Source organism: Phyllobates terribilis, unplaced genomic scaffold (genome assembly GCF_046119375.1).
Source record: "Phyllobates terribilis strain yellow unplaced genomic scaffold, ASM4611937v1 Scaffold_8__6_contigs__length_399053987, whole genome shotgun sequence".
NCBI classification, from domain to species: Eukaryota; Metazoa; Chordata; class Amphibia; order Anura; family Dendrobatidae; genus Phyllobates; species Phyllobates terribilis.
Window position 1 is genome coordinate 252,944,881 of NW_027362768.1, and position 20,462 is coordinate 252,965,342.

The window sequence follows — 20,462 nt, forward strand, 5'->3', positions numbered from 1 at the left end:
ATGGGCGCACCTGGACCGACGCGATTCCCAGTCTATTAGTGAACGTTGATATCCCCCAGACTTCGTGTAACATCCCTGGCGGCGTGCTTGCATGGCTTACCATCTCCCTCCATGCAAGACCGCAATCTTACCTTTCAGGCCTGGCTGCACACTTTTGCTCCAGTACCTGCTGTTTGTATGTCTCTTGTCTGCTAGCTTAGGGCGTCGGCGCTGTTGCTTTCTGATTCTTAAAGCTACAGTGTGCTCAGTTGTAATGCGTCCCCAGCTTATTGCTGTGTGTCACTGGATACTTAAACCCCCTCCACCCAGTAGGAGGTGCCTGAGCAACACTTTCTTACCGTCTGTTCTGTGCAACTGTGAGTTGCCAGGTCCTGTCCTGACTCTAGTCTGTCTGCCAACCTGGGGGCTGAGTACCCAGGGCCTCTACCTGTACCTGTGACTTCTAGTCAGTTTCTTCCACCCTGGGGGCTGAGTTCCCAGGCTCGTTCCTGTATCTTGTTCCAGGTTCAGATCCTGTCTGAACAGTGTCCTAGTCTGTTACTTGTTTGTCTTTGTGTCTGTATCTTCCCTCTTTCCTGCAGTATCTGAACCTGCACCTAACTCCAACTCGTTATCTCTGTACTTCTGTTTGTGAGTCTTGTGTCCACTCGCTACTTCATTGTAAGTACCTTGCGTGTATCTGGTTCTGCTCATTCTGTTTCCCTCCCTCTGTATCTATCTCCTGTGTTCCAGCTATCTTCTTGTGTTTTCCAGTCTGTTCCATGTGAACAGAGCCCTGTCCTGTCTACCGCATCTGTGGTTTTGCTCTGCTTTGCTTGTTCACTGCATCTGTGGTTTTGCTCTGCTTTGCTTGTTCACCGCATCTGCGGGTTTTGCTCTGCTTTGCTTGTTCACCACATCTTCGGGTTTTGCTCCACTCTGCTTGTCTACCACACCTGCGGCTCTGTTCCTGTATCCCAGTCTGTACTGGTCCCTACTACTCGTTTCTACCTGCCAGCACCCGCCTGTCTGCATGTCAGCCGTGCCTCCCGGTGCCCACCTGTCTGCATGCCAGCCGTGCCTGCCAGTGCCCACCTGTCTGCATACCAGCTGTGCCTGTCAATATCCACCTGTCTGCATACCAGCCGTGCCTGCCAGTACCCACCAGTCAATATGCCAGTTTAACCTGCCTGTTCCTGCATTCCCCGGTGTGGGTCAACAGCTGTGACCGGGGTCTGACCTGGAGTAGCACCTGGTCCCTCTGCTCGGTTCCTCCCTGGTTCACGGAGTCGACTGAGCCGCCGTGTGACCTTGGTCGGATTGGGTTGATACTTAGTTACGCCCCTCCAGGCACTCCTCGGTTCATGGTACAGTGGGATCATTAATCACACTCAAGCCAGTCTGCCCGGGTGTGTGCGTAACACTTCGCAAAACATGTAGAGTTCCAGATTGTCTCACTTGAAGTGTAAAAGACTAGAGGATTTTATGTTGTCTCAGTATGTCGAGTAAGTACTTCAGGGCATGCCTCTTCTGAAGTGTGCACCAGGACAGATCATGCATAACTTGGATAACATGTTCATTGAAGATGATAGGTTCCAGTGTGCGGGCTTTAGCAAGAAGGTTCTCCTTCACTTTATATCTATGGATCCGGCATATGACATCTCTAGGTCTGTTTACAACAGTAGTGAAAATAAATATCACTGCACTCCCTTTGTAGGTGCTCGAGCAGAGGCCGAACCCTTTAGGACACAGTTCAAGAAACCTCGGCACTCAAAAATGTCCTTTATATGTGAAAATTTATTTTAGCATGATAAACACACAGCAATATAACAACAAAACGTTTCGGTCATAATGACCTTCTTCAGTTGGCTGTAGAAGATAAAAAACAATGTAAGGTTTTGTCGGGAAATCTGATTCATTATAAACAATAATGATAAGGACAAAACATAGCTTACAAAGATAATAGTAGTAATCACGAAATACAATTGGTAGTTGGAAAAAAACATAGTGCCTAAAGGGCATATTAGATAAATGAATAAAGCAATTTGATGATAAAAAAGGGGGAAGGAAGGGAGAAACATATGGAAAAGGAGTGGGGGAGGGGGGAGTTTAAAAAGGGGAAAGAGATTTTTTGTAGAAAGTGTGTGAGACCACGAGAAAGAGCAGGTAAATGTGATATCACTGGTACTGTGAAAGGTGTATATCAAAAGAAATTGAATGTTGTACACAGTACAGGATAGGGAGGACAGGATAAAACAAGGGGGGAGATAATGAGAAAGAGGAGGGATGAGGAAGAAAATAGCGAGCAGCTGTAGAAGAAAATGTGGAGGAAATGCTAGAGGAGCCGCAGTGGAGGGTATAAACATACCAAAAAGAACTGCTGGTGTAATTAGAGAGGTAGGGTCCCAAACGGGCTGCCTGTAGATGAGGGGTTAGGAAGAAGCAAATAAGTATTTAGGGCAACAAAGATTATAACTAGCATATCCAGCAGTGGAGAGAAGGTTACCTTAGAGGAGCGTACGTAGGCTCCAGTTGTGCATTGCGGTGTCCACCACTCGATGTGAGACCAGAGTGAGAGAGGGGGCGTATATAGGGGGAGAGGCTGATGAGTGAGCCAATGCAAGCGCGAGTACAAAAACAGGTGACCGCGCGAAACCGGAAGTGGCAAGTCGCGTGACCGGAAGTGACGGACTCCGGTCATGTGAGCGTTCCAGGAGGCGAAGCTTGCGTTCCACAATGTTAAGTATAGCCAGAGGGAGCGGCAGGATTTCCTAAGGTTGCGGTGGAGAAGAGGGGCATAAGAGGAGGGGAGGGGAGGACCGTAGAGTAGGAGGAGCATCTGTGGGAAGGGCACAAAGAGGCAGGTCACAAAACAATGAATGAGCAGTATGGCATGATAATACAAACACATGAGTGCACCGATAGTATGGACATTATAATGACATTATATGTTGTAACATACGAGAGAAATACAATGGTTATGACATTTGGTAATGGCTTCTGTGAATTGGCGACATAACAGAGATGAGACGCGGTCAGTGGGCTGTGATGAGTGTGAAAGGTGACTAATGGCTAAGGGTATACTATATATGGTAAAATAGAGAAGGCTGTTGGGATAAGGGGCAAGTATACACATGGGTGGGTACTGATGAGGGTATCAACTAAATGACAGGAGGTCGTACTCCCTGTTGAGTCCCCTGGGATGAAGGGAATCGAGGGTGTGGATCCAAAAAGCCTCTCGTTGTTTGAGGAGGCGAATCCTATCACCGCCACGGTGTGGTGGTGCTATTTGTTCGAGAACTTGAAATCTTAATTGGGAGACACTGTGTCCTGAGGAGTTAAAATGGTGTGGGATAGGTAGAAGTAGATTTTTGCACCTGATTGTCGATTTGTGCTTTGAGATTCTATCTCGAATGGGTTGTGTGGTTTCTCCTACATAGAGGAGTCCACACGGACATTTAATCAGGTAGACGACATAGGCACTGTCGCAGGTATAGTATCCATTGATATTGAATTTCTTGCCCGTGTGAGGATGGTAGATCAAGTTGCCTTTGGTGACTTTGTTGCACTGCCTACACTGGAGGCAAGGGAAGGTACCTGTTTTGGGATGTTGGAGAAAGCGCTGAGTTGGTCGGGATCTGTTGGTGCCGATGTCTGCTCTAACGAGGGAATCTCTCAAATTGGGGGCTCGTTTAAAGCAGGGCATAAAAGGTTTCTGAAAATGGGAAATGGATGGATAGCCAGTGCTTAAAATGCCCCAGTGTTTGCGGATGGTTTTGTGTAATATATATGCAAAGGGGTGAAACGTATGAACAAAGGGAATACGTCCTGAATTATCACGATGTGCCCGAGGTATATCTTCTGTGGGTTGAAGTAAGGAGGAGGGGTAGCCTCTCCTTCTGAATTTCTGGTTCATGTCATGGAGCCTGGAATCGCGTACGGTGGGATTGGATACGATACGTTCGACCCTTTTGAATTGTGACTTAGGGATGGATCTCTTGATGTGTTTTGGATGATTGCTGGTATAGTGCAGTAAATTGTTACGATCAGTAGGTTTGGAGTATAGATCTGTGGATAATATGCCATTATCGTCCTTGATGACGAGAGTATCCAGGAAACTGACCATGTGCTGATCATGTGTGACCGTGAAGTTCAGGTCAGGCCATGCTGAATTCAAGTCAATGGAAAAAGACTCGAGGGTGGATACCGGGCCGTCCCAGATGCAGAAGATGTCATCGATGTATCTCTTCCAGACGACACAATGTGTCTGGAAGAGAGGATGGGTGTATACAATGAGGTCTTCGAATGCCGCCATGTAGCTGTTGGCGTAAGGGAGGGCAACGTTCGAGCCCATAGCGGTGCCTTTTATCTGCAGGAAAAACTTATCCTGGAAGAGAAAGTAGTTTTTTTGGAGTATGATAGATAGTAGGTCAACCACCAAGTCTACAATCCTTGGATCTGTCTCGACTTGTATAAGTAGAGACCTTGTTGTGTGAATGCCTCGGTCATGTGGGATGGACGTGTACAAATTCTTAACGTCGAGAGAAACCAGCAGGGCTGAGACAGGGACTTGTCTATGGTCTGATATTATTTTGAGGAAGGCACCAGTGTCAAGTAAAAATGATGGGCTCTTCTGTGTGAGTGGTGTCAAAATTTTTTCGAAGAGAATGGATAATGGGGAGAATAGCGAATCTGTTGAGGCTACTATGGGACGGCCTGGGGGTTCCGTGAGACTCTTGTGTATTTTGGATAAGATGTAAAAGACCGGAGTGATAGGGTTAGTTTTAGTGAGGTATTCTGCTGTTTTGTTGTCTATGGTCCCGGCTAAGAGGTGGCGATTAATGGTGCTGTGTATCAGGTCCTTGAACTCAGATGTGGGATCACGGGATAGTTCCCGATAGGTCGTGGCATCACTTAATTGGCGATCCACTTCTCTGATGTATTGGACCTTGTCCATGACCACAATAGCTCCGCCTTTGTCCGCAGGTTTGATGATCAGATCATGATCGTCTTTCAGACTGCGGAGAGCTTGTTGGTCAAGGGCAGATAAATTGGGTTCATGATGTAGCGACCCTCGGTCGACCTTAGATCGTAATTCTTTGAAGGCCGTATTGACAAAGCCTATAAAAGTCTCAAGGGCGTGGGAACCGTGAGGGGGTCTATATGTGCTCTTTGTATAAAGACCAAGTCTCTTGGCCGTGATAGCCACGTTATCAGATGTTGGGGTTGTCGTATCGGGAGGGGAAGGGGTTTGGTCAAAGTGAACCTTAAGTCTAAGGGAGCGGTAAAAGCGCTGTAGTTCCATGTCCAACTTGAAGGTATTGTACTTCAATGTTGGACAGAAAGAGAGTCCCTTTTGTAGGACCGATAGTTGGGCCATGTTTAAAGTCTTAGAGAAAATATTTACCACCAGGTTGGGCGCGTCTGAGACCTCGTTACCCTGTACGAGTCCGTTGTGTCTCCGGTGTTGGCCTCCCCTCCTCGTTTTCTTCCTTGGCGGTATCTTCGCTGTTGACCTAAAAAATGAGAGGGATTAGTAAAGCGGGTTCTCCTTTCTGATTCTGAGCCTGAGGATGAGGCATCTGAGGGGGGCTGGTTAAATCTGGGTGGATTATTCCCTGATGTACGCCGTTCTTGCCAGCGGTAGACCCTATTAGCCTCGTAGTCCTCTGTGTCTCGATGGAACTTGGCCCTTTTCCTGGCCTCGGTATCCCTCTTGTGTTGGTCGAGATTCAATTGGATCTTGGTTTTCAGGTGCGTCCACTCTTCGGGTTTTAGGGAAGCGGCCAGCTGTGTTTCTGTGTTGGAGATAAGTTCCTTGGTGGATATGATAGCTTTGTGCAGAAAATCGACCGTCAGCACCATAAGGTCAAAAGAGCACTTGTTCAGGATCTGTTCAAATTTGTCATTGTATTCTTGAAGTTCGGAGAACAGGGTGGGTCTGAGTGGCACCCTCAGGCCCCTCGGGATCCTCTGTGCTTTCAGATATTCGGTTAGAGTCGTGCAATGGAATTCAAGGTTGATCAGATGGCGACGATCCTTCTCCAGATTCCGTCCTCTTGTTTCGCCCGCTGGGATCTTTAGGAAATCACTGGATATGCAAGTACGAGCCAAAATGGAATTGGTTTCCTCCACATTGTAAGAGAAAGTGGATGAGGACATGTCCCCAAGGGGTGCAAATGGACCGGTACAGGTAGTGAAAATAAATATCACTGCACTCCCTTTGTAGGTGCTCGAGCAGGGGCCGAACCCTTTAGGACACAGTTCAAGAAACCTCGGCACTCAAAAATGTCCTTTATATGTGAAAATTTATTTTAGCATGATAAACACACAGCAATGTAACAACAAAACGTTTCGGTCATAATGACCTTCTTCAGTTGGCTGTAGAAGATAAAAAACAATGTAAGGTTTTGTCGGGAAATATGATTCATTATAAACAATAATGATAAGGACAAAACATAGCTTACAAAGATAATAGTAGTAATCACGAAATACAATTGGTAGTTGGAAAAAAACATAGTGCCTAAAGGGCATATTAGATAAATGAATAAAGCAATTTGATGATAAAAAAGGGGGAAGGAAGGGAGAAACATATGGAAAAGAAGGAGTGGGGGAGTACGACCTCCTGTCATTTAGTTGATACCCTCATCAGTACCCACCCATGTGTATACTTGCCCCTTATCCCAACAGCCTTCTCTATTTTACCATATATAGTATACCCTTAGCCGTTAGTCACCTTTCACACTCATCACAACCCACTGACCGCGTCTCATCTCTGTTATGTCGCCAATTCACAGAAGCCATTACCAAATGTCATAACCATTGTATTTCTCTCGTATGTTACAACATATAATGTCATTATAATGTCCATACTATCGGTGCACTCATGTGTTTGTATTATCATGCCATACTGCTCATTCATTGTTTTGTGACCTGCCTCTTTGTGCCCTTCCCACAGATGCTCCTCCTACTCTATGGTCCTCCCCTCCCCTCCTCTTATGCCCCTCTTCTCCACCGCAACCTTAGGAAATCCTGCCACTCCCTCTGACTATACTTAACATTGTGGAACGCAAGCTTCGCCTCCTGGAACGCTCACATGACCGGAGTCCGTCACTTCCGGTCACGCGACTTGCCACTTCCGGTTTTGTGCGGTCACCTGTTTTTGTACTCGCGCTTGCATTGGCTCACTCATCAGCCTCTCCCCCTATATACGCCCCCTCTCTCACTCTGGTCTCACATCGAGCGGTGGACACCGCGATGCACAACTGGAGCCTACGTACGCTCCTCTAAGGTAACCTTCTCTCCACTGCTAGATATGCTAGTTATAATCTTTGTTGCCCTAAATACTTATTTGCTTCTTCCTATCCCCTCATCTACAGGCAGCCCGTTTGGGACCCTACCTCTCTAATTACACCAGCAGTTCTTTTTGGTATGTTTATACCCTCCACTGCGGCTCCTCTAGCATTTCCTCCACATTTTCTTCTACAGCTGCTCGCTATTTTCTTCCTCATCCCTCCTCTTTCTCATTATCTCCCCCCTTGTTTTATCCTGTCCTCCCTATCCTGTACTGTGTACAACATTCAATTTCTTTTGATATTCACCTTTCACAGTACCAGTGATATCACATTTACCTGCTCTTTCTCGTGGTCTCACACACTTTCTACAAAAATCTCTTTCCCCTTTTTAAACTCACCCCTCCCCCACTCCTTCTTTTCCATATGTTTCTCCCTTCCTTCCCCCTTTTTTTATCATCAAATTGCTTTATTCATTTATCTAATATGCCCTTTAGGCACTATGTTTTTTTCCAACTACCAATTGTATTTCGTGATTACTACTATTATCTTTGTAAGCTATGTTTTGTCCTTATCATTATTGTTTATAATGAATCAGATTTCCCGACAAAACCTTACATTGTTTTTTATCTTCTACAGCCAACTGAAGAAGGTCATTATGACCGAAACGTTTTGTTGTTATATTGCTGTGTGTTTATCATGCTAAAATAAATTTTCACATATAAAGGACATTTTTGAGTGCCGAGGTTTCTTGAACTGTTTACAACAGTAGACTTGGGTCCCAAGGACCTATGAGCTCTATCAAATTTTATGTGTGAGTCACGTGGTAGATTTAATATTATTATTATTTATTATTATAGCGCCATTTAATCCATGGCACTTTACATGTGAAAAAGGGGGTTATACACAGCAAAAACAATTACAATAATCTTGATGAAAAACGCAACGGCAAACTGGTACAGAAGGAGAGAGGACCCTGCCTGTGAGGGCTCAGAATCTAGGGATGGGTGAGGATAGTTGAGGGTAGAGCTGGTCGTGCAGCCGTGTGGTGGAGCGAGGGTTACTTCAGGTTGTAGGCTTGTCGGAAGAGGTGGGTCTTCAGGTTCCTTTCGAAGGTTTCTAAGTTAGGCCAGAGTCTGATGCTCTGGGGTATAGAGTTCCAGAGTAGGGGGATGCACAGGAGAAATCTTATATGCGATTGTGGGAAATCTTGTGAGGATCGAAGGTTGCGTGTAGGTATGTACCGGGAGACTAGGTCACAGATATATGGAGGAGACAGATTGTTGATGGCTTTGTATGCCATGGTTAGGGTTTTGAACTGGAGTCTCTGGGCAATGGGGAGCCAGTGAAACGTTTGACTGAGAGGAGAGGCCAGGGAATAGCGGGGGGGACAGGTGGATTAGTCGGGCAGTAGAGTTTAGGATAGATTGGAGGGGTGCAAGAGTGTTGGAAGGGATTTGCAGTAGTCAAGGCGGGAGATAATGAGGGCGTGCAGTAGTGTTTTTGCAAATTTGTGGTTGAGGAATGTGCGGATCCAAGAGATGTTTTTGAGTTGGAGTCAGCAGGAAGTGGAAAGGACTTGGATATGTGGTTTGAAGGAGAGATTAGAGTCCAGGGTTACCCCAAGGCAGCAAGCTTGTGGGACTGGGGAAAGTTGACAGCCATTGATTTTGATGGATAGGTCAGATGGGGGGGCTGAGTGAGATGGAGGAAAGATGATGAATTCAGTTTTATCCATATTAAGTTTAAGAAATCTAGCAGAGAAGGATGAGATAGCGGACAGACATTGTGGGATTCTGGTTAGTAAGGAGGTGATATCAGGTCCAAAAAGGTAAATCTGTGTAATTAAAGATACAGCGTAAAGATTCATCCAGCTTATTCTGTTCCACCAACTCTGGAAGGCCTTTAATTCTGATATTATTGCGTCTCCCTCTATTTTCTATATCGTCCACCAGATCAGTCTGGTACTCCAGTTGCTGAGAGTGAGATGCGGTTGTCAGTTCTTGTGTGTGTGTAATCGTTGAGAGATGTCCTCTGTGTGGCTTTTATCATTAGCCACCCTTTCATAAAGCTGCTGAAGTTCCCCTCTAATAGCAGCAATCTCAGCCCTATAGGAAGTTTCCAGCCTAGAGATATAGTTTTCCCTATCTTCTTTTGTGGGAATAGCGCATATATGACCCGTAAGATCTTCCTATACAGTTTGTGCCTCAATAGATTCATTGCCTGCCAGGCCTTCTGAATGATCAGGGATACCACAAGATAAGTCTCTCAGCCTATGCAAGGAGCTGCTCACTGCATGTGACTAAGAAGCGTGAGGCGTCCCCTTCTGCCCCTGGATATCATCTTTAGAGGCCGTTATCATGTAAGTCCAGACAATATTGTTTATACAACTCACTCTCCCTGATGTGGATAATGCTGGTCCTCCGTCCGCCATCTTTCTCCCCGCCAGAGAGTTTCCAGCTGTCACCGCGATTCCCCTGCCCGCTGCAGTTCCTATCTTTCCTCCAACCTCTACTTCCTGCTGTGCTGAACGTGTGGACTACGGAGCCGCCACAGATGAGGTGAGTATTTTTCCCTGGGTTTCCTCCTCACTCGTCTCCTCCAGTGCGCGCCCAGCAGCATGAGCCGCTGCCATTTTGGATTTTGCTAGCTTCGGTGTGAGACCTGCAGAACTCAAATACCGGGAAATACCCATCGCAGGTACCCCCGGAGGACGTCTATTTGCTTGGCCGGTGCTGGGATGCTTCTTAGCTGACATTTGGGGTTAAGTAGCGTTTCTTAATTGGGTATGCGGACATCACCCAGGCAGAAGCTGAATGGCTGCTCGTCCTCACTCCTCCATAGCCAGGCCACGCCCCCAAGACACTGTATTTTTAACAATGCAACTTTCTGCCTTCCAAAACCTTATGTAGTATTGTTTATGGATATGACATGAGCATTCATATTAACTTCACTGGAGAAAAATATAACATGAACACTGCATGTACTAGAAGAAATCTCTTTATGTTTTGCGACTATGCTTCTTTATATTGAGACAGTTCTAGTAACATTCTGGGATCCTTGGACAGTCAGTGAGGCATTTACATGGTGTGTAAAACATAATGATTAGTATGCCGGCCAGCCCAGCAATTGTCTAATAAGCAAATTTGCCATGAAGACAGCAAATTTTTGAAAACTGAAACAAAAATATTGTCATTCTACCATTCTCGTAGCAAGATGATGCCAAGTGGCTGCAATGTGTGAACGCAGCCATGGACATAATGCAAAAACCGCTGGGCAGCACTATACGCTGACTAGCAAAAAATGCACCACCCAGCAGCAGGGGACCACACTCCTATCAATAATTGACTGGCTGGGTAGTGAACACGCTGCCCAGTGATGTTGTCAATGACATATTCTCTACTTTCAGCACCGCTCACTGAGACAGAGCTACAACATCTGACAGCTGAATGACACAGGGTCAGGGATGTAGTTTATTTAGACTTTGCAGTAATGTTTGTGCTTAACTAAGAGAAATACATAGGTACATATAAATACTTGCCTACTTTTGAGTAGCGACATCAGGGAGATTATGATAAGAAGTGATCAAAACCATTGGGTTTTACGAGACAAAGCATTCAAAGCAATTTGCTTAAACAAGTGTCCTGACCACTTATATAGGGTCAAAGGAACCCACAAATAATCTTACACTGAGACTAAAAATTCTACAGTGAGACTCCAAAATGAATACAGATCCCAAAGCACCAAAATCAGTTCCGACCCAAAGTAAGTTACAGACAAGATCAAAAAATAAATTCAGAAATTTGAAATAGTTTCAACACATCCCAGTTACTTTCTTCTTTGTCATCACATTGGCCTGTCGTCTTCTGGTGTCCAAAGAATGCAGTTCCCAGAAGACCTGCATGTTCTTTCAGAGTGTAGGAAGTCTCACATTTTATTTGATAATGCAAAATATATACAGACAAGGACTGCACTAAAGATATTAAATTAATGTACAGGTGCACGAACGCCATGGCCAATATGCAAATGCATATATAGTCATGGCCAAAACTGTTGGCAACCTTGAAATTGTTTCAGAAAATGAAGTATTTCTCCCAGAAAATTATTGCTACACATTTTTTATTGTCACGCCCGGAACTACCCATCCTATAAAACTGTCACACTAGTTGACGCTTTCAGTAAACACAGCAAACAAAATAAATTAAAAAAAGAGACAAAAAACTATGCTTTTTCATCATACCGCCATACAAAAAGTGGAATAAAACGCGATCAAAAAGACAAATGTAAATAAAAATGATATCACGTCATCTTGTCCCGCAAAAAATAAGCCAGCATACAGCTCCATCAGTGGAAAAATAAAAAAGCTATAGCTCTCAGAATACAGGAATGCAAAAATAATTATTTTTTCTATAAAACAGGTTTTATTGTGTAAAAGCGCCAAAGCATAAAAATATTCTATAAATGTGGTATCGCTGTAATCGTACTGACCTGAAGAACAAGTCTGCCTTCTCAATTTTACCACAAGTGAAACTGCATAAAACCCCCTCCAAAAATACAATTCCTGAAATGCTGTTTTTTGTTCATTCTGCCTTTCAAGAATTGGAATATAAAGCAACCAAACAATGTTATGTAACCGAAAATGGTACCAATAAAAACTTGTCCCGCAAAAAAAAAGCCCTCACATGACTCTGTCGGCCGAAATATTGAAAAATTATAGCTCTCAAATATGGCGATGTAAAAACTTTTTTTTGCAAAGCATCTTCTTGCGTGTGACAGCAGCCAAACATAACAAAAGCGATATAAATCTGGTATCGCTGTAATCGCACCAACCCGAAGAATAAAGTCATCTACGTAATCACTTAAACCACACGAGGAATGGTGTAAAAAGAAACAAAAAAAAACAATTCTTCACCTGCTGTTGATTTGTTCATTTTGCCTTCCAAAGATTGCAGTAAGCTCAGTTCACATTTATCCTGCGCTCTATGCTGAGCACTTACAACGGTTTTCCATGTAAATCTCTGAAATGCGTGATTCAGACGGAACCCCCGGCATAAGATTCCCTATAATGAGGCAGATGGAGGCACTGTGGATGCCGTCTGGCCTATGAGCCAGCGGTGTCCGTCTTTTTAAGCATGCATAAAAACGCGGTCGGCCACAGTTTTGAAAAGAAAGACACGGCTGAACATAGACCAAATGGAGTCCAGAGTAACTGTGCTGCCTCATTATAGTGATTGAATCCATTGGGCATTTCATCTGAATCACATCATTCTGAGATTTAGATGAAAACCGCGATGTAAGTGCTAAGCGTAGAGCACAGGATAAATGTGATCCAAAATGTTATATAAAATGTTCCCAATAAAAGCTTCAATGCAATTCACAAAAAATGCAAGTCACCACTCAGCTCAAAATTTGAACTCCAATAGGGCGCTTCTTCCCTTCTGAGCTTTGCACTGTGCCTCAACAGCAGTTTTCGACCACATATGGAGTATCGGTGTACTCAGCGGAAATTGCACAACAAATTGTATGGTCCATTCTGCTCCGTTCTGTTACCTTTGTAAAAATGAAAAATTTGGGTCAAAACCAACATTTTGCTTATTTTTATTTTTTTTAATTTTCACGGCTCAACGTTCTGTGAAACACCTTGGGGTTAAAAGTGCTTATGACACATCTACATAAATTCCTTGAGGGGTTTAGTTTCCAAAATGGGGTCACTTGTGGGGGGGGGGGGATTTCCACTGTTTAGGTGCTATGTATTCCAGACAATTTTGCTCTCCAAAATTCAAATGGTGCTCCTTCCCTTCCGAGCCATGCTGTGCGCACAAACAGTAGTTTTCCACCAAATATAAAGTATCGGCGTACTCAGGAGAAATTGCACAACAAATTGTATGGTTAATGTTCTCCTGTTGCCCTTGCGAAAATGCAAATTTTTAAGCTAAAATAAAATTTTTGTGAGAAAGTATAATTTTCATTTTTTTTCCCTCCACATAGCTTTAGTTCCTGTGAAGCACCTGAAGGGTTAATAAACTTCTTGGATGCGGCTTTGAGCAGATTGAGGGGTGAAATTTTTAGAATGGTGTCACTTTTAGGTATTTTTTTACAGGCACTTCAAATGTGATGTGGTCCTTAAAAAAATGGTTTTGTAAATTTTGTTGCACAAATAAGAAATTGCTGATAAACTTTTAACTCGTCTAACTTCCTAACAAAAGAAAAATAAGTTTCAAAAATTGTGCTGATGTAAAATAGTCATGTGGTAAATGTTATTTATTAACTATTATGTGTGACATCTCTCTGGTTTAAGGGCATAAAAATGGAAAGTTTGAAAATTGCAACATTTTCACCAAATTTCTCAAATAAACGCATTTCATATGTCACAAAAAAAATCTCAATCACTGGGATCCTTTAAAGTGTTCTAAATTTATTATCTCATAACATGACACTGGTCAGAATTTAAAAAATTGGCCTTATCAGGAAGGTGAAAACAACCTGGGAGGTGAAGGGGTCATGGACTCATTCACATGTCCGAGTTTCTAGTACGCCTGTCATTTTTTTTTTCACGGTTCCAACAAATACCCAATGTAACCTATGGTGCTATTCACATGTCCTTGTTTTTACCTGGACTGTGTGTCCATGCAAAACACACCGAGACATGTCTGTTTTTTTTCCTAGCAGCACATATGAAAAGGACCAATACAAGTATAAGGGTCTGAGAAAAACACTTACAGCTCATGTATGGCATCGGTGAACCATCTGTGTGCTGTCCGTGTTTAACACTGCAAAGTATAGGAGAAGCTTTGTCATTTCTTTATTTTTATATCTATCCGTGAAAAACACTGATGACCGATTGTAAAAACGGACACATTGATGCACAACACTGATGACATCGGTAGCATTTTTTTCATGTACATGCTTAATCACGGACATGTGAGTGAAGTCTAAAAAAAGTACTAAAAGTTTTCAACACATATGTAAGCCAAAATGCTTCCACTAAATTAGAACTCATGCTGGGAGAAAGATCCCTCGTATAGCTATGTAATCTGGTTGAAACTCAGTCCTTATGTGCTCATACCCATATGTGTTAAAAAAAAGTTACATATTCTGGACCGAAAAAACGGACGAGTGTCATGCAAGTGCCATATGAGTACTATACGATTTTCACGCACCCGTCTCTTTAAAAGCCAGCAATTCATCAGCCGCATACAATTACAATACAGCGGTACCCGACAATTTAGAATAGAAAGGGTAGATCTACACACATTAGATAGATAGATAGATGTCAGTCACATATATAATTAGTACAGTGACTGTGTTGGTTACTGTACTTGTCATTTATTGTTAAATTAAAGAATTGATTAAAAAAAAATTGCCGTGGGGTCTATTCTATATGGGTAGAACTATACTTTCTATTCTTAATTGTCGGGTACCGCTGTATTGTAACTATATGCGGCTGATGTATTGCTGGCTTTTAAAGAGACGGGTGCGTGAAAATCGGACGGCACTCGAATGATCCGAGTGCCGTGAAATTTTTTTTCACGCACCCATTGACTTGCATTGGCGAGTCTCGTCCGAGATACGTGGCAAATCGCAGCATGCTGCGATTTTTTTTCTCAGCCCGATTTCAGCTGAGAAAAAAATCGCAGATGAGATATCACTCATTGATTAACATTGGTCGGCGTGCAATCTGATTTTTTATCGGATTGCACTCATCCATTTTTCTTGCATATTAGCCTTAAGTCCCAAGGTACCTGTGTACTTAAGGGGCTAAGGTCTAAAAACAAGTGATATTAGGAGGTTAAAATGGTAGTCCAGTGAAAACAAACAAGTTATCGCCTATCCACAGTATAGGCGAAAAGGTAACACTGTCAAAACGGGGAACGCCTGACCACTGATCCATTCATCATTTCTAAGGCAGCCAGAAAAAGTCGAACACATAGGTCGGCAGCCCCATACTTCTGCTTCATTCTAATGGGGATAAAAGTTCACTGTTCTGCCTATCAGTGTGGATCCCAGTGGTCAGACCCCCTATGATCAATAACTTAGCACCTATCCTGTGGACCCGACAACTCCTTTGATTGAATCTTTTAACTTAAATCTAATGTGCTGGTACTGCATCATTCATTGTTGCATCGGGAAGTGACATGAGCTGATGACATCAGATCTACACATACCTGTTGGGACGCATGATTACCAGTTATTAGTCACGTGTGACAGGCTTTGGGTTAGTGGCTGTACTGGTAATATCATTATTTGAGTGCAGAACTTGGGGCTCCGCTTTTAGTTTTTGCTTAGAACCCCACTTTGTCTAAAATTGTCCCTGAAGACACATTGAAGGTTAGAAAAGTGCACGTGTTTTCATTTTAGTTCATAATTTCAGGATTTTTTTTTAATAAATTCAGGACATATGAACTTAAATTTATTATTTACATAAAGTACAATGTGTCACAAAAAAACTAAAACAGAATTACTAGGTAACGAAAGACATTCCAAGGTATTGTTACGTAAAGTGACACATGTCAGATTTTATAAGTGGCCCTGCCTCCTAACTTTATGTGTTGTTTTGGTGCATTCTGCATTCTATACATATATTATTTATACATACTAGTCTGATCTATTTATTTGTTTCTTTCTTGCCTTGACAGGTTTAAAAATATATTTGCTTATCCGGTCATTTCAGCTGGAAGCTTTGGTCTGTCTTGTGATTACAAACGATTTCTCACTCGCATTTTAATCCCAGCCAGGAAAATAGCATACTTTTTTTATAATTTTTGGAAATTTGGGCACGTAAGCAAGCCAGTATGGAATTCTGTATACATATACAAAAGGAATGGTCACACGGAATCCTGCTACTGGTAAGCAAAAAAAGTGTACTAAAGAATTTATTAGTAAGAAATGCTTTATGAACACAAATATATACCATAAAGCATGCCATAGGTGTACATTTGCTATTTAAAGGGGTATTCTCATGTCCAAGATCCTATCGCAATATGTAGTAGGTGTAATAAAAATAATATTAGCAAATAACTCCAATTAGAAATGTAGTGTTGTAGGAGAATGGAGCAGAGATGATAAAACGCTGCAATGCCATGCGGCTTCCAGTCCTGAACAAAACTCTGTGGAACTGATCCGGGGGCGAGAGAAGTTGCAGTAGGGATGGAATTATCTAGTGCTCCGGGTCAGGTGACAGCGATGAAGCCAGCCTTGGATACAAAAGGCCAGTGCACCAAAACAGAAGACGATTGGGCGCCAAGGTAAGTGACAGTTGGTCCTGGTGCAGCTCCAGCAACCGTGACAGTTTGTCGCAGCAGTGTGTACCAGCGGGACTCAGGCTCAGACGAGGATGGTCAAGCACCAAAGACCAGAGCTACGCAAGTCAAGGTTCTGAGGATATCAGGCCAGAAACCCGTGCCTGGGCCGGTAATTGGAGGAGACGTGTGGGATGGGCCGTCTGTCACTCACAGTGTAGGAAAGACAAAGGGATGAGGGGAAGGGAGCCCAGACTCTAAGCAAAGAGGGGGGTGGAGACCTCCTAGGCTGCTCTGATATCACCCTGTCTTCCTTAATGTGCTTATATTGGTTTCTCACCAATCGCCGATCAGGAACCTAAAACCCTGTATCTCCCAAGAGCTGGGCCCTGGCTAGGGAAGGGAGGGGTGAGTGCTAGTCAGTCCCCACTAACAACTAAAGACAGCAAGGGGAGATAGACATAGGGGAAGTAACTTAGCTTGAGCTGACTTCAGAGAGATTACGCACACGGCCTCTTAGCACCAAAGAGGAAGTAAGCAGACTGCAACAGCTCCAAGTCTTCACAAGGGGTCATGTGAATATCACCGGCACCTCTCTATTGCAAACAGGAAGCATTTAAACACCCAGGCCTGGGTGTCAATTAGCCGGAGGGAGGTAACCGCTGGGTCCGAGAGTGAGACAGATCTAAGAAGGTGTCTGTAATGCCAAACAAAGAGATCTCCTGCAACCAACTGCAGGGCGACTGTTTGTCACATCTGACACCCGTGACACCGTCACTTTCAGAACAGACTTACTGTACCAGGCGTGGGCAGAGGGAGGGCTACGAGCCAGATGGGGTCCGACTGACGCTAGAGCGGCCCAGAAAGAACTGATAGACTTTGTTAGGAAAACATGCGGCTAGTGAGACGAAGCAGTGGCCCTTATCGGGCCCAGAAAGCCGCGAAAGTTATTAGAGACTGTTCCCAGCAAATACAGTGTTTACCCCCCCTCCCAACTAGACTTAGGTTGGATTGTAGATCCCGAGTTTATCCTGATATTCCCCATTGTACATTAACCAGTATATTCCTGCTTATATTATTATACAGACACAGTATTCACAGAATCATTGGCAAAACAATCTGCCTCTAATAACAATCTTTTATTCAAATAATTCTGTTAAGCAATTAAAAGCAGATTGTTGTTCCGCCTGGTGTCTCCACTGTTGCATATAGTTCACCTGCTTACAGTATAGCTCTGATTCACTATGCCGCTTACCTCATGTGTGCAGGACATTGCAGTAGCTTAGGTGTCCATGTTTGCAACCACTCATATAATGACAATTAGTTAGCTATTAGTGGTCGTAACCATGGATACCTAAGCTCTTCCCCATGTGTAGAGTGCAGGATGGTATTACTGTCACTGTAGCCAAGATATTTCCCAGAATACGTGGACCCTTAGGTCTCTCCTCTGTTTAAGCAAGCGACAGCTTTATGCAGTAATAGTACTATATGTGAATATAGAGACCCATGAAATACTAACTGAGCTTGAAAGGAATTTACATTGTGAGAACTATGCTATGAAAGTTACTGTTCATTGATTTTTGTGGGAGAATTGTCCAGGTTGTGCCCTGTGCAAAGGTCATTGTGCAAGAAGGGTGAGAAGGTAAGCTGTGACCGTCTCCTATTGTAAAAGGGTGTGTTCCTATGTCATTTACATACCGGTTTCCTTTCATTAATGCATTAAATTTTCTCAAGACCCATCTCTCCCTGCCTCTTACCTCCTATGTGTTAGGTTGCCATGAAGACAACCCTCTATGCTGTGATGATGTAAGGGTGCCAAGTCATTTAAACCCTGCTCTGTCTGTAGGTTGCCAGTTAAAAATTTATGTAGTTGGCATCCCTGCTGCTTCATCTGTGTCCACTGCTCCATTGTTCAGTTCTGCTGTATTAAGTCTCCAATACTCCGTTTGCCATCTTTTCTATATCAAATTGCCATACAACTTCATTGTTCCAGTTCTGCAACATTTGGGCTCCACTACCACTACTCCTCTGTTCCAGCTCCGCTACCTCAGGTCTCCACTACAACTCTGCTGGTACAGCTGTGCTATATCAGGTCTCTACTAAAACAACTCCACTGATCTAGATCTGCTACATTTGATCACTACTACACTAGCTTTACTAATCCTGTGCTGGTACATCAAGTCTTCGCTACTCCAGTTCCTCTTCTTGGCTCTGCTATATCAGTTTGGCATCTTTACTGCAGCTCTGTACACCTTCAACACTGTTCTGAACTGACTCATTGCCCTGCTGCACCTATGCTACATGACTTTATGGTTTATGATCTACTTATCCACATGAGTGGCTTTGAGGCACAGTTCGCATTGTTAAATTTAGGCTGGGGCTACTTGGCACGACAAAGGTCATATGGCCAAAGTGTTGCATTGTAATGCCTACTGTACTGCAACCCCACAGCCCTTTATATACAGAATTATCTCCCCTCAGACCCTTACATACAGTAGGATAGCCCCACAAACCCCTACATACAGTATGATGGTGCCGCCGCTCCCTTACATACAGTATGATGGTCCCCAAAGCTAACTATGTACAGTATGATGGCCCCACAGTCCCCTACATACATTATCATGGGGCCACTGCTCCCTTTCATACCGTATGATCGCCTTATGGCCCCCTACATACTTTGTGATGACCTCCAAAGCTCTCCATATTGTAACATCCCTGGCGGTGTGCTTGCATAGTGCACCACCTCCCACTATGCAAGACCGCAATCTTACCTGTCTGTCCAGTCTGCTATTCCTGCTCCAGTTCATGCTGTGTGCTTGTTCCTTGACTGACTGCTTAGGGCGGCGGCCCGGTTACTTCTTGATACTTATAGCTGCTGTGGGCGCACCCCTTATGCGTCTCCAGCCTATTGCTGTGAGTCACTGGATATTTAAACCCCCCTCCACCCTGTAGGAGGTGCCTGAGCAACGCCTTCACTCAGTTTGTCTTTACAACTGTATTGCCAGGTCCTGTCCTGTTATCTCTGACTTCTAGTCTGTTTCCGCCTCTCTGGGGGCTGCATTCCCAGACCTGTTGCCTGTTACTTCTAGCCTGTTTGTCCGCCATTCTGGGGGCCGTATACCCAGACTCGCTCCTGTATCTCGTTGCAGTGTCAGTTCCTGTCTGAACACTCTCCTAGCCTGTTTGTCCACCATTCTGAGGGCCGTATACCCAGACTCGCTCCTGTATCTTGTTGCAGTAGCAGTTCCTGTCTGAACTGCATCCTAGCCTGTTATCTGTCTGTCTCTATGTCCGTACCTTCCCTTTTCCTGCAGTATCTGAACCTGCACCTAACTCCTACTCGTTGTCTCTGTACTTCTGTTGTGAGTTTAGAGTCCACTCGCTACTTCATTGCAAGTACCTTGTGTGTATCTGGTTCTGCTTGTCCCTTCCAGTCTGTTCAGTGTGAACAGAGCCCTGTCCTCTCTGCCTTGTCCACCGCACTTGCGGTTTCGCTCCGCTCTGTCTTGCTCACCGCTCCGGCGGTTCCTTCCTGCTCTGCCTTGCTCACCGTTCCGGCGGTTCCTCTCTGCTCTGCATTGCTCACTGCTCCGGCGGTTCCTTCCTGCCCTGCCTTGCTCACCGCTCCGGCGGTTCCTTCCTGCTTTGCCTTGCTTACCGTTCCGGCGGTTCCTCCCTGCTCTGCCTTGCTCACCGCTCCGACGGTTCGGTTCCTTCCTGCTCTGCCTTGCTCACCACTTCGGCGGTTCCTCCCTGCTCTGCCTTGCTCACCGCTCCGGCTTGCTCACCGCTCCGGCGGTTCCTCCCTGCTCTGCCTTGTTCACCGCTCCGGCGGTTCCGCTCTGCTCTGCCTTGCTCACCGCTCCGGCGGTTCCTTCCTGCTCTGCCTTGCTCACCGCTCCGGCGGTTCCTCTCTGCTCTGCCTTGCTCACCGCTCCGGCGGTTCCTTCCT

The 20,462-nt window shown here is 44.4% G+C and overlaps 1 protein-coding gene across 1 annotated transcript in view; it reads left to right on the forward strand.

Annotated features, from left to right (window-relative positions):
- The window catches only part of GUCY2C (guanylate cyclase 2C), a 552,042-nt gene that overhangs the window by 172,011 nt on the left and 359,569 nt on the right, over positions 1-20,462 (forward strand). The window contains exon 4 of the mRNA XM_073644175.1: positions 15,908-16,117. Coding sequence (XP_073500276.1) covers positions 15,908-16,117 — 210 coding nt within the window. The remainder of the gene's footprint in view (positions 1-15,907; positions 16,118-20,462) is intronic.